Below are 15,208 nucleotides of genomic sequence, written 5' to 3' on the forward strand. Positions count from 1 at the left end.
ACAGCAATCAGACGGCAATTCAAATCCTGGCTAGCAGTTCCAAAAGGCCACATCCACATGTGAAATGTCAGTAAAAGGGGAATAATAATAATAATCTTTATTATTATCACAAGTAAGCTTACATTAACACTGCAATGAAGTACTGTGAAAACCCCCTAGTTGCCATACTCCGACGTGTGTTCGGCTACACAGAAGGTACGCTTCCCCAGATGGAAATTTCCACCAGCATTCCAAAGCCCATTAACTCAGCTCTACAAGTACATGGCAATTTGCATTGCAATTTGCATTGCAATCTACTCTGCCCAAATATCAAGTGATGAAAACTCAACAATACGACTCTCTGCTGCCGACCCTCAACACGAATAGTCCTAATCTCATATCCCACCCTGTTAAATTAAGGCTAATTTACTACTCAAATATGTTAAAGAACATCTCATCAACATCTTTGTTTTTTTTTGTTTTAGTTCCATATACTCAAAGGGAGACGACTAAAATATGGACACAATGCAGTACTCAAAAGTTTTGCTATTACATATATTTAATTAAATCTCTATCGCTGAGCTCACCCACAAAAAGGCAAAATGCCCACATATAGGGAGATAAAAATATAAAAGTTTACTACACATTCCAAACATATTGCAGAACTGAATAACAGCAACAGAATAGTTCACAGCTTCAATGCAAGAGAAATACGCCCTGACATGCGCAATTAGGAAACACAGGCATTTTATGTTCCTGAAAGGTTTCCAAATCCTGGTGTAATACTGCTTCTTTTTTCACTAAGAGTTAATGTGTATTTCTTTCCAAAACATATGACATTTCTTCATGCCACTGCCTATATTGTTGAACAAGTTACTGAATATGTGATATATGCCTTAACACAGCATTAATTTATGCAGCAATACTATATCCATATTTAAATGTGCGCATATAACTTAACTGAGCAATTCTATAAACAATTTAATTCAATGATGAGCGGTCAGCTTACTCTCAATGTCTCTCAGACCCCAGCAGATGCAAACATAAGTAGCGAAAAGCTACTTTTCCAGTCATTCCTTTTATTTGCTTTTCACTTACTTGATCACTGTCTCCTGCAAAGCAACAGCTCTTCATAGTGCAGGAATTGAAATATCCTTGGTTATCAAACTCAAACACAGATTGCGGCGAGTGAATGTCATATAACACCGGAGGTAGGCGACGTCGTAGTGCTAACAGCTGGGTCCCACTACTATTGAAGCGGACACTCATGGCACTCTGCATGGGAAGTTTCCCTCCATAACGGAGCAAGCAACTACAAGAAGAACACAGGGAGTTACAAAAAATATATCAGCAAATGACTCACCTGCAGATGTTCTGATTATTAAAGAACGTATCTCTGCTATGAGTCTCTGTTATGTAGAGATCCACAATAAACCCATCTGCTTCAGACAAGCAACCAATGTCTCCATGGAAAAATCAATCCTGAAAAAGACATATGAAAACTGCTGGATTTATTGAGCAGCAGTGTTTTTTCATACCATAACTAATTGATTGCAGATTTGTACAGGAGATTAAATAGAGATTCATCTGACAGGGTCAGCAGTCACATTATACTCAAAATTCAGAAATATAGCACACTGGCTAAGAGCTAGTGAAACACAATCAGGAATAATGCAGTTCAAATACCAGTAAAGGCCTACTCTTTCACACAGGGATTCAAATCAAACAAGTCCAGTAATATATTTCTGGAGCTTCCTGCTGCTTTATTTCATTATTTTGCTTGACGTGCCAAAATCATAAATCTTACTCAATTCCGCCCCCCGCCCCAAAAAAAATTAGTTTTGGCATCAATGTTTAAAAGATGAGAATCACAAATGCATATCAGCTACCGGGCTTCCCATTATGTGTTTTATAAAAATAAAAATAAGGAATAAAATGTAATAGATAACACATCAATCACAAGAAATTCTGGATATAATACAAATGTCCCTGTTATTTTGTATGGGGAACTTAATATCTCAAAACAATTTTGATCTACAACTAGATGTTCACTACTTTATTTAAATCAGTGAACTCCTTGAAGTTGTTAAGCTCACTACAGAGCATGAGTGGACATGTCAAAAGTCACACAATACATCAATTAGTATAAATGATGGGCCTCAAGAATCCCGCAAGCACTGTCTTAATTGATTTGCGATCTTAATTAACCATCACAGAGTCTGGAATTGCAGGATTATGAGCGCCCGGGGGGGGGGGAGCAGAACAGCAGTAGAAAATTAACAGGCTTAATTTTGTCAGTTAAGTTTCACTTGTAGCAATAATACATTCATGCTCAGTAATCCTGTAAAAACATTTTCATCCCAACACCAACAGAAATGAATGTTCAGTTCCTTAGCTGACTTGTAACTTTTATGCTGAAAATCTTACAAGGGGAGATCCAGCTGATCATTTGTCTGAACTCTCTTATAAAGCCCACTTCACTTCATTGACACCACATCCTACAGATATTGATACACATGGCTCACTGATATGATTAACAGTCGGGTAAAAGTCAGATGTATAATAATAGTCTTTGTCACAAATAGGTTTACATTAACACCGCAATGAAGTAACTGTGAAAATCCCCTAGTCGCCACATTCCGGCGCCTGTTCGGGTTCACGGAGGGAGAATTTAGAATGTCCAATTCACCTAAAAGGACATCTTTCGGGACTTGTGGGAGGAAACAGGAGCACCCGGAGGAAACCCCCGCAGACACGGGGAGAACATGCAGACTCCGCACAGACGTTGACCCAAGCAGGGACCTGGGACCCTGGCGCTATGAAGCAACAGTGCTTACCACTGTGCTACCGGGCTTTCCATTATATGTTTTATAGCTTAAAAAAAATCCAGTTCAAGGATGACATTGGGAAGGTTAATTAGAAACAAGAAAAACCATGGGCTAGATTCTCTGTAACGAGAATGGATTCTGACGCAGGAACCAGGGCCAGCGCTGGTCGGCCATGCTCCGCCCCTTCCAATCCGGCATCATTGTGACGCGCGGTGTTACACCGCAATACCTGCGTCATCGGTTGCCCACCCACAATGCTCTGCCCCTGATGCGCTGAGTTCCCGACGGTGGGGCCACGTGTGATCCCAGCAATGTTCCAGCTGCGGACAGTGTCCAGCGCCACCACACTTGGCCGGGTTCTGTGCTGCTGGCTGGGTGGGGGGCGGGCTGTGGGGACACGGTTGGCGGGTTAGGTTTTGCGCATGGCCAGCGGCATGTTTCACAGCACAACCGGTGCAGGTAGTCAGCCACCAGTGAGAGGTTTGCGCTGATATTCCTGTCGTGAACCTCCTGCAGATTCTCCGTTCGCACCGGCGATTAGCCTCAGAAACGGAGAATCCAGCCCCACGTTACAAAATTCAGAAATCGAAATAAATTAAGCAAGCTCCAACTCTTCCAGTTACTCGAACCTCTAATTATAGCAGTGGTTTCAATTTTATGTATTTGTGGTTTCTCCATCCTCCAGACTATAATCAAGAACTCATTATGTAGGGACTCAAAATAGTGAAGTGATGTGGGCTGCGCAAGGGAGTTCAGACAATGTTCAGCTGCATTGGCCCTTGTAGGGTTTCAGCAAGAAGTTACAGTTCAGCTAAGGAACTGAGCATTCATTTCTGTTGGTGTTGGGACGGAAATGTTTTTGCAACATAACTGGACATGAATGTTTTATTGCCACAAATAAAACTCAAGCCTGTTCATTTTTCTACTCCTGTTCTCATCCCTGCTCACAATCCTGCAATTCCAGACTCGGTGACCGTTAATAAGATTGTAAATGAATTGCGGCAGTTCTTGAGCCATTCTTAAGGCACATGCTCTGCCAACAGCTTTCCATGACACCATTAACCGTTTCGAAATTGATGACATTTTTATGCATAATACAAAAAAAACCACAAAAATATAAGAATTGAGGTGCACTCTTTTGATTTCCTCAATTTTAATTTTTTCACCAATTCAGTTTCTTCAATTACCAAATCAAAAAACACTATTTTTGCACAGAAAAAAGTTCACTTTTTAGCTCATTTTAAAAATGCAAATCAAATTTCTTTTTAACAGTACATTTATTCTTAATTTGTAATTATTCTCCTCCACCAGAATATGGTTCTGGGGGCAGACAGAAGTGGAGTTCTGACCACAACCCACATCAGCCATAATCTTATTGAATCGTGGAGCAGGCTTAAAGGGCTGACTGGTCTACTCCTGCTCCCAAGTCCTACATTCCAACAGTCCCATATTCTGTCTCAAAGTTCCAAGGAAAAATAAATCTCACGCATATCCTATGAATGGAGAACTCTTCACAGCTCCAGGGTCCCAGGTTCGATTCCGGCTTGGGTCACTGTCTGTGCGGAGTCTGCACATCCTCCCCGTGTGTGCGTGGGTTTCCTCCGGGTGCTCCGGTTTCCTCCCACAGTCCAAAAATGTGCAGGTTAGGTGGATGCAAGCCACAAAGTATGCTGCGAGCATGTTTGAGAAGTTGTTGGGGAGGGGGTTTGTGACCCTCTCCCGAAGTGGATCAAGCGCACAGGGCGCTGAGGGTGATGGTGGCGTGGCTGCATTGTTTTCTCGATAAGGGGAAGATACTGAGGTGCGCGAAGCAAATGAAAATGTGCACCTGAGATGGAAATGTGCTGAGTATCTACTAGGACTTGGGTGCGGAGTTGGCCAATCGGCGGGCAGTTTTAATCAGATCTAGGTTGCCCTCTACAAAGGAAGGGGTAAAGTTTGGGGTGTTTTATCCTGATCATCTGCGAGTCACCAGAATCGAGAGCCCCCGAACCAGTTGCATAGAACGCTAGGGGTTTGAATGGTCCGGTAGACCAGGAGATGCCACTGAAGCTGGGGGACCAGACGAGGCTGAGGAAGGGAGGGTGACCTTTGAGATTGGCAGTTTTGTAACCGACCCAGGGGGCAGGTTTGTAATGGTTAGCGGGGAGCTAGAGGGACGCCTGTGCTGCTAGTGAATGTATATGCCCCAAACTGGGGTGATGTGGATTTTTTGAGTTGGGTTTTAGTAAAGATTCCTGACAGGGGGGGGGGGGGGGGGGGGGGGGGGGGGGGGGGGGGGGTGGAGGAGGAGAGCATATGGGGACGTGGTGGCTGAGGCGAAGGAGTTTTTTTTATTTCTCGCACGTGCACCGGGTGTACTCAAGCGTTGTAGACAGGGATGGTAGGATTGCAGTATATGTGGCGATTGTGGTCTCTGGTGGATTTGCGGGTGGTGCAGGGGGAGGCTCAGCGGCCGCGGTTGGATGTGGGGTTATTGGCGGGTAAGGGGGTTTGCGAGAGGTTGAGGGCAGCCATCCAAAATTCTGTGGAGTTAAACATTACTGGAGAGGTTCCTGCCTCCATGCTGTGGGAGGCACTGAAAGCGGTAGTAAGGGGGGAATGTCTATCGGTTCAGGCGCACAGTGAGAGAGTGAAGCAGGCTGAGAGGTTGAGGTTGGTGGGAGGACATCTGGAGGATGGACCAGAGATATTTAGTGACACCTGAGAAGGCATTAGTAAAGGAAAGGCAGAGGCTCCAGATGGAGTTTGAGCTGGCATCCACAGGACAGGCAGTGGGACAATGTGTAGAGCCAGAGGGCAGTGTATGAGCACGGGGAGAAAGCAAGCAGGATGCTTGCGCACCAGTTAAAGAAGCTGGCGGCGGTGAGGGAGATAGGATGGGTGAAGGACAGAGGCGGAGGGGATGAAGAGGTGGGGTGGGGTGGGTTGCAGTTCCTCAGGATTGAGAAGGCGAAGTGCAGGGTCTGGGCCCCCCCGATTTGGCTGAGGGAGGTGAAGGATCGGGCATTCTACAGGAGAAGAACGGAGCAGTGTGGATTGTACTAACCAATCTCACTGTTGAACATAGACGTGAAGTTGTCAGCAAAGGTGTTGTCGACACGGATAGAGGATTGCGTGCCTGGGTTGATAGGAGAGAATCAGACAGGTTTTGTGAAGGGGCGGCAGTTGTTGCGAATGGATGAAGGCTGCTTAAGTTATTATCATGCTCTTGGAGTGCCAAGAAGTGGAGGTGACAATGGATGCGGAGAAGGCATTCGATTAGGTCGAATGCACATATTTGTTAGAGTTGCTGGGTCGGTTCTGGTTTGGGCAGGGTTTTGTGGATTGAGTTTGGCTGCTGTATAAGATGCCTACGGCGAATGTTTGGATGAACAAGGTCAGCTTGGATTACTTTGGGTTACACTGGCAATGGCGCTCAGGGGGTCGAAGAGGTGGAGGGAAATTGAGCGGGGCAGGGTTGAGCACAGAGTTTCTCTGTATGCAGATTATCTCCTGTTGCTTTTTTTGGACCCGGTTGAGTACTTCGATAGGATCATGGGGACTCCGGGGGAGTTTGGTCCTTTTTCGGGATACAAGCTGAACATGGGGAAAAGCAAGGTGTTCCCAATCAATGCCTGGGTCAGGAGAGAAGGCTGGAGAATTGCCTCTTCAGTTGGTGGGGACGGGTTTTTGTTATCTGGGATACCGGTGGCATGGAGTTGGGCCTAACTGCAGAAGTTGAACTGGATAGCCTGGAAACGGATTCTGCTGAGCTGGCGGAACTCGGAACCTCTGAAAGCAGGGGTATGGGTGAGCGATTTGGCAGAGTTCCTGCATTTGGAAAAGATCAAGTTTGCCATTTGAGGGGCAGAGGAGGGGTTCACCTTGCAGTGGAAACTCTTTATCAACTTCTTTAAAGAGGTATATAGCGGTCAGCTGTTTTATTTTTTGTTTGGACGGGGGTGAGGAGTTGGAAAAGGGAGGCGGGACCGGGGTGGCAGGCAGGGTGGGGTTCATTACCTGTTGCCGCAGATGGCTTTTCCATTTTTGTGCTTATAGAACATAGAACAATGAACAGTACAGCACAGAACAGGCCCTTCGGCCCTCGATGTTGTGCCGAGCAATGATCACCCTACTCAAACCCACGTATCCACCCTATACCCGTAACCCAACAAACCCCCCCCTTAACCCTACTTTTTAGGACACTACGGGCAATTTAGCATGGCCAATCCACCTAACCCGCACATCTTTGGACTGTGGGAGGAAACCGGAGCACCCGGAGGAAACCCACGCACACACGGGGAGGACGTGCAGACTCCGCACAGACAGTGACCCAGCCGGGAATCGAACCTGGGATCCTGGAGCTGTGAAGCATTTATGCTAACCACCATGCTACCGTGCTGCCCTATGCTTCTATTTAAATGCCTTCAATAAAATGTTTTTCACTAATAACATGGTCGCTGGTTTAAATGATAAAAGGAGAATTTTTTATCCGGAGGGCTGAATTTTCCTACCCTTTCTGCCGGCAAGATCTTCTGGTCCCATCGATGGCGACCCCCTCAGCAGAGCGGCCGGCCAACATCGCAAATACGCTGTTGACATCGGTGGGATCTTCCAGAAAAACATGCTGCGGGGATGGGTGGGGAAGAGGTATCCCACTGTGTAGGTCTGTTAAATTCTGTGCTAGCCAGGATTAAAACAGGCACACACTTTGTAAAGGGAGCTAGTTCATCTTTCAATTTGGGTTCAATTCTTTTTGAAGCATATAGGTACGTATATTTTAATGGCCGCAACTTTTGAAATACTTTGGGGGGGGGGGGGTTGTGTTAAGCAGGCATTCATGAAATGTGGAACGATTATCTTTCCCTCATTTCAAACTAAACTGTCATCTTCAGTATCCGCAATGCTTTACTTCTTTTTCTATGCAAAAATCCAATTAATCAGCTGAAGGCTTTTTCAATGCTCAATAAAGACCAAAAATATTAAATCTATTTTCTCACCTCTAATCATGCAATGCCATATTACATCAACAAATATCACAAAAGGTAGGGTACAATGACAGCTATTGCAACGAGCAAGTACCAGAGAGAAAAGGCATTAAACATTTGAAAGATTTCCTGGAGTAACAAATAACTCATCCATATTTAACAAATTATACATGTAGCCAAAACGCTACCAAAAAAAATGACTTAGCACTTAAGTAATATTCAATTACCTTCAGAATGACCCAAAGCCCTTAAACCCCCCCCCCCCCCCCCCCCCCCCACCCAACTTCTCCCTCGGAATCACACATCTTGATGCAATTCAGCAGTCACCCAATATCACCCCTTCTGAGCTCGTCCTGAAGAGAGATCCATGGGGAAGCAATCTACCAAGCCGCCAAATAAATTCTCAGCTTTCAACACAGAGGATTTGGTCTTAACTGCCAGAATGCCAACTTTTTCATCCTCATCTGCCAATCAATCAGTCATTAGGCTCCTACGGTACAGGACCTTTACAGAGTAACGCAGAAAATAAAGCAGTTCTACAATTAAGTCCAGCACATCTCAGCCACAATTGTTCAAAATATACGCTAAAAACGGCTATAATGCTTTTACACCAAAAACGGCTATAATGCTTTTAAACTAAAACTGCATGAGAAACAGTAATTGTCTAGATGACAGTCCACAAATCAGAAGCCACTCTGAGCAGCTAGCACTCTTCCCATTCTGAGAAGTGCGTTCAGGTACAAACCAGCCATACTCTTTGGTTCGAAGATCAATGCACCCGAGAGACATAAGAAGCACTTGCGCTTATAAATGGCGCAATAAATTATAAAAAACAAAGAGATGCTAAACTTGACTTGACTAGTTAGGCCTCAGCTGGAATATTGTGCACAATGCTGAGCACCATATTTATCAGAACTGGGTCGAACACCACTTCCTTTCTTGTCGAATTGGGTTATGTCAGAATCTCAAGTTTTTCCACGTAGATCATTGGTTCCAACATAAACCAGGGCTTCTGGTGTTCCCTGACTTCTCATTGAATATTCAGCAATTGCTCATTAATGACCTTCATTTTGGTGCTAGGGAAGCAACATGCCATTCTGGAATCACATTTGCAATTATAGGAATGCCTCTATCAAAACCTCTATGGCAATTGCATTTCTATTTGTTCTTTTTCTGCCAAATATAGCCAAATCTCCCATGATGAGGAGGGTGTGATTGTTACTGCATTCCTCCAAGCAGTAGTCAACCTCTCTAGTTTTCGAAATTGAAAACAGGCGAGCAAGTGCCACTGGCTTGGAGAATTTCTACATTGTGTCTTCCTCCTTACTTGTCTGGCAGTCAGCCATTCCCTCACCACCTGCACCTCTGTAACTGTGATGTCATTGTACGTTCGAGCAAATGTTCAGACTCCTGGATGCATGGCAGTAACTTCAGCTGTTCAAGTCCCAAATCTCAGAATTTGAGCTCAAATAATTGGTGGCCCTTCTTGCACACGTGGCTCTCCAGGATCTGTGAATTATCATGGAGTTCTCACAAAGAACTGGATATGGATGCAATAGAGCCATCTCCAACAAGAGAATCAAACCATCGCCCCTTAATATGCAATGACAATCCCGACTGCCAACATCCCAGAGGTTGCCATTGATCAGAAACAGAACTGGATCAGTTATATAAAGTGGCTACAAGAGCAAGTCAGAGGCTGGGAATTCTGCAAAGACCGATGCATGTCCTGAGTCCTTAGGGGATGGTTTAGCACAGGGCTAAATAGCTGGCTTTTAAAGCAGACCAAGGCAGGCCAGCATGTGGGTTCAATTCCTGTACCAGCCTCTCCGAACAGGCACCGGAATGTGGTGACTAGGGGCTTTTCACAGTAACTTCATTTGAAGCCTACTTGTGACAATAAGCGATTTTCATTTCATTTTTCTCTATTTTCTGATTCTGCCACCGGTTCTTGTGCTCTTATTTTTTTTCCTCTTGCACTGCTTCCCCTCAGATTCCCTCTTTCTACTGTCACCACGGTCATTGGCACCAGAATGAGGCGTGCTGAATATTTAACTACAATCTACGATGTCCCTGTCTGCTTTGAGGAATCTGAAGTTAGCTCACAGCATTAATTTGGTCTCCATCCAAAAGGTTCTAAAGTTTCCATGCACTTCTCCTTTCTTTATTCTGCATCTGGCTTGGACACTTCATTCATGATCATTTCATTTATTTACACAGCAGAACCAGAGATTCTTTAGAATTCTGCTCATCATTCAAGAAGGTAACGGCGGCGAAGTCCGTCCGGGAGAAGCGAGGGGCAACACCGGCACCAGACCCATTCGAGGATTGCCCTCTGGAATTGTCTCACCGGCACAAACAGATGCCTACACACATATAGAACATAGAACAGTACAGCACAGAACAGGCCCTTCGGCCCTCGATGTTGTGCCGAGCCATGATCACCCTACTCAAACCCACGTATCCACCCTATACCCGTAACCCAACAAACCCCCCCCCCCCCCCAACCTTACTGTTTAGGACACTACGGGCAATTTAGCACGGCCAATCCACCTAACCCGCACATCTTTGGACTGTGGGAGGAAACCGGAGCACCCGGAGGAAACCCACGCACACACGGGGAGGACGTGCAGACTCCGCACAGACAGTGACCCAGCCGGGAATCGAACCTGGGACCCTGGAGCTGTGAAGCATTTATGCTAACCACCATGCTACCGTGCTGCCCATATATATCATATCCTGTGTATATAACGGCAAATATACTCTGTTCAAAAATCCAATAAAAAACATTGATAAAAAAAAGAATGAGAGGGCACAGATTTAAATTGGTTGGCAAAAGAAGCAAATGTGACAGTTGAAAAAACTTTTTCACACAGGTGTGGAATGCACTGCCTGAAGTGTGGTGGAGGCAGATTCAATCAAAGCATTAAAGAGGGTATTAGAGATTACTTGAATAGAAACAATGTGCAGGGATACAGGGAAAAGACAGGGGAAATGGCACCAAGTCTGGACACTGTTTTTGGAGAGCTGGTGCAGACACAATGGGCCAAATGGCCTCCTTCTGCGGGTGAACAATTCTGTAATTCCATAATTTTCCAAATGTACTGATTGGTCAGTTAGGTGTCAGAGCAGTACCAAGTAGCGAGTGTAAAAAAATCAAGTTGGAATTAGAAAAACAATGTTATGGCTATGGTTTTTTAAAAATAATTAAAAATGTATGGAAATTACTAACAATTATGCATGCTTTGTCGGGTTAATTAAGCTATTCTGTGAATTTACAATAATACAGAACACAGAATTTTATAATTTCCGTCACTATTCTTGTAATTTCAATTTGCAGCATGGTGGCAGTGGTTAGCACTGTTGCTTCTCAGGGCCAGCGACCCGGGTTCGATTCCCGCTTGGGTCACTGTCTGTGCAGAGTCTGCATGTTCTCCCAGTGTCTGCGGTGGTTTCCTCCGGCGCTTCGGTTTCCTCCCTCAAATTCCGAAAGACGTGCTTGTTAGGTGAACTAGACATTCTGAATTCTCACAGTAACTTCATTGCAGTGTTAATGTAAGCCTACTTGTGACACTAATAAAGATTATCAATAAATTTATTTTAAAAAACCTTGTCTTATTCGACTTAGATAATAACAAATGTAAATACTAGTTCCCTAAATTCCATTTGATTACTATCTATGGATATCTATAAACTATCGATAGATTTGATTACTATCCAAAGATGTGCAGGTTAGGCGAATTGGCCATGCTAAATTGCCTTTAGTGTCCGGAAAGGTTAGGTGGGATTACGGGGATTGGGTGGAGGCGTGGTTTTAAGTGGGGTGCTCTTTCCAAGGGCCAGTGCAGACTCGATGGGCCAAATGGCCTCCTTCTGCGCTGTACATTCTATGATTCTACAGCCAATTTCATAACTGAACAGTTTAATTTCTAGAGTACTTCCCACATAATGGTTTAATTATCCCAGAAAACTCTCTTCAACTTTATATTATACTCAATGGATCAATTATCACGAAAACAAAATCGATCCAAACTATTATGGCACTTTTTCTTTTAAAATACAAAAAAAAATCAACATAAAAGCAATTTTACAATTCCAATGTACATGAATTATCCAGATATATCTCTGAGGATACTTAAAGATTCATCTATAATCAATTTTTGATATTTCAAATTGTTTTTGTTAACAAATAGAATTGCGCAAAGAAATTATGTAACTTAAATGACACCAAGTGGGAACTTGTGAAATAAACTGAATTAGCAAATAATATGCATCAAGCAACTTTGAATTAAGGCTGCACTTGCAATAGTTGTTCCACCAAAGCTGAAGAGTAAAGCTTACAAAGCTTTTGAATACTTGCAACTTATAACATTTAAGAAAGTCTAGAATTTAGAAACGATGCTTACAAAATTAATGAGGTTAAGATTTTAAAATTGTAGGTTTTGCACATCTTGCCAATTTAGAGCCAACATTGCAGATGGTCAAGTCACAAAGTAAAACAGTCTACTGTGAAGACTTTATTGTTGTTTTCCAGAGCACGCCGCACAAGATTTAAATTGATCAAACCTGCCAATCCGACCAGGTGCCACGATTATGAATCTACGTGCTGCAATGCTTCCAAAATGCAAAATTGGAACCCTTCCAAATGTGTGTGTCACTTTTGCACAGGGACCATGCTAATTTTCTCTCTATAATTCCAATTTAGTATATGTTCTGCCGAAGCAAGCACTATAATCAGTGAGACTTGGGTAATGGTGTCCGGCTGCATGCTGAAACCCAGGATTGAACCAGGAACCTGAAGATCTTCGGGCTAAATCTCTCCCAACTGAGCTATTTCAGCTGATAATAGAGTCTGCGGTGCTACAGGACTGAGACGTCTTATTTGAAAGCGCCCGGCACTGTGACGCCAAAGGTATTGGAACGTAACGTAACAAACACCATGACTGTTTTAAGACAGGTTAGTGTCCTTGGTCAGTACAGAGATCGAACCTGGGGGTTTGCCATTATTAGCACAACGTTCTAACTGTCTGAGCCAATGGGCCTGCGTCTTAAAACTATTAATCGACCAAACTGATCAGGTTCAAACTCAGAACCTCCTGATAACTAGTCAGGCATTTTAACCAACTAAGTTACGATGCCATCTGGCAACAGACAAGCAATTGTTAATGGTTTCATGGTCATCGTTAGACTTTTAATTACAGATTTTAACGAAATTTGAATTTCACCATCTGCTGAGGTGGGATTACAACCGGGGTCCCCTAAGCATTGCCCAGGATCTCTGGCTTCCGAGGCCAGTAACAATACCAGTATGCCACCAACTCCCTTGGCCAATTGCCCAGTTGGTCAATTATATGAGTTGTTGAGTTACAGAGACCTCTTAACCAAATGCCATGTAACCTAATCAACTGCTGAGGATGCCAATGTTCTTTTAATTCATGACAGTAAAAGAATTGATAGCAATAACCATATGTTAAATTTTGATTAGTTATAGAGTGGCCCCACCCTTTACACCTATAGAACAGCTTTTGGAATCACTATCAGTTTTGCTATGCAGACTTCTGCATGAATCGTTCTTACTGGCAAAGCTAAAGTTCAAACCCTGAAAGACAAAGTGGAGAATTAGCTCACCTTCGAGGCTTGCGGATATCCCACAGGCCCACTCCTTCTTTGGAATTTGCAGTAGCCAAGAGTCTGGGCTCCACGGGGTTAAACATCACACTGTGAAAGGCCGATGGGTAATTTGCCAGACAAAATGGTTCTGGAAAAAGCAAAATGCATTCAAAGGCCAAAACTTGTAGACGTGGAATAAAGTTACAAGCCAAATTTCATTCAAGATAGTAATTCAAAACTAGTATTATAAACAGGCTGTAATGACCCAGGATTTGCTGCAGAGGGGGCATCTCACTGAGTTTGGGTCCTCGCTGGATTTCTTCACTCATGCACAGTTCTACAGATTTCTGTAAGTGTGAATTGATAACAGAGCATATTTGGGACCTTGATGAGCAATAGGACCACTAATCGATCAAATTAACCAATTGAATTTAAGTGAATTGAACTTAAATGCCCAGCAAAGCCCTGAAGCATGCATTATTTTCAGAATCAGCATGTTAATAGTTGATTACTTACAAATTATATACAAATTTCTGGCGGTGGGGGGGCGGGGGCAGGAGAGAGAGATATAATTAATTCTTGCCAAGCTGAAACCAATTTAGTACTGACTTTAATCACAGCCATACTTCATCGCAAATCAATTTAACAAATCTGTTTAGCTGGCATTCTGGTTCGGTGTTTTATGTGGTGTACAGAATAAGTCATTTAACTGCCGACTGGTTTTAAAGAGGAAGGTGACTGGAAATGTAAAATACATCAAACTGTGTTCTTATAACATTAAACAACAGCCCAAACTTTCTGCGATGAGTTTAATTTGTAGTTATGGCACAAATGCTGAATTATCTTGTTAAACATGTGGAGGTTGACAGCGAGTTCTGGTTTTTGCAAGACTAATGGCAAAACGGCACTAAGTGCGTGACGAGTCATGACACAATGTGTACATGCTCCACACTTGCACGCCAATAGTGATGTGCGTCTTTAACTAGCCATTATTTTGGCAGCAAATTCTGTCTTTTTGATACCAAACTACCATTTATAGTGTAACTAACTGATTGTTCGCTTCAACATTATGTACTTCAGAATTAAATTTAATTCAGTGTCAGGTATATTCACTGAAGGATACAAGATAGATTAAAATAAACATCAATGGATTTGGATATCAGAAGTTATTTAAAAGGATCCTTATGTGCACCTTGTTGAAAAGCAGACAATTTATGTCTGGCACTTGCAGCTTTTTTACAAATTGCATGTTTCAGGTCAACTGTATAGGTAGCCATATCAGGAAGAAACAGCAGAGTTAAATTCCACCTTCAAACTATAGCTCTTCTGCAACCATACAAGCATAAACATACTTAAAAATTTTTTTTGTTAGAGTACCCAATTCATTTTTTCCAATTAAGGGGCAATTTAGTGTGGCCAATCCACCTAGCTTGCACATTTTTGGGTTGTGGGGGCGAAACCCACGCAAACACGGGGAGAATGTGCAAACTCCACACGGACAGTGACCTAGAGCCGGGATCAAACCTGGGACCTTGGCGTCGTGAGGCCACAGTGCTAACCCACTGCGCCACCGTGCTGCCTTCAGTATATACACACTTGCATGGTAGGTGAATTGGTATAAAGACTATAAGACCATAAGACATAGGAGCAGAATTAGGCCACTTGGCCCGTCGAGTCTGCTCTGCCATTCAATCATGGCTGATATTTTTCTCATTCCCATTCTCCTGCCTTCTTCCCATAGCCCCTGATCACCTTATTAATCAAGAACCTATCTATCTCTGCCTTAAAGACGCTCAGTGAATTAGCTTCCACAGCCTTCTG

At 43.5% G+C, this 15,208-nt stretch overlaps 1 protein-coding gene and 1 non-coding gene across 2 annotated transcripts in view; both read right to left on the reverse strand.

Annotated features, from left to right (window-relative positions):
* Window positions 1-15,208, reverse strand: part of dcaf5 (ddb1 and cul4 associated factor 5) — a 119,816-nt gene that overhangs the window by 48,288 nt on the left and 56,320 nt on the right. Inside the window, 2 exon segments of the mRNA XM_038784919.1 lie at window positions 1,078-1,291; window positions 13,406-13,535. Coding sequence (XP_038640847.1) covers window positions 1,078-1,291; window positions 13,406-13,535 — 344 coding nt within the window.
* LOC119962513 lies at window positions 12,402-12,504 on the reverse strand. Its single transcript, XR_005459890.1, has one exon. It is a non-coding gene; the product is annotated as a U6 spliceosomal RNA (small nuclear RNA).

The sequence above is a fragment of the Scyliorhinus canicula genome, chromosome 2 (genome assembly GCF_902713615.1).
Source record: "Scyliorhinus canicula chromosome 2, sScyCan1.1, whole genome shotgun sequence".
Lineage (NCBI taxonomy): Eukaryota > Metazoa > Chordata > Chondrichthyes > Carcharhiniformes > Scyliorhinidae > Scyliorhinus > Scyliorhinus canicula.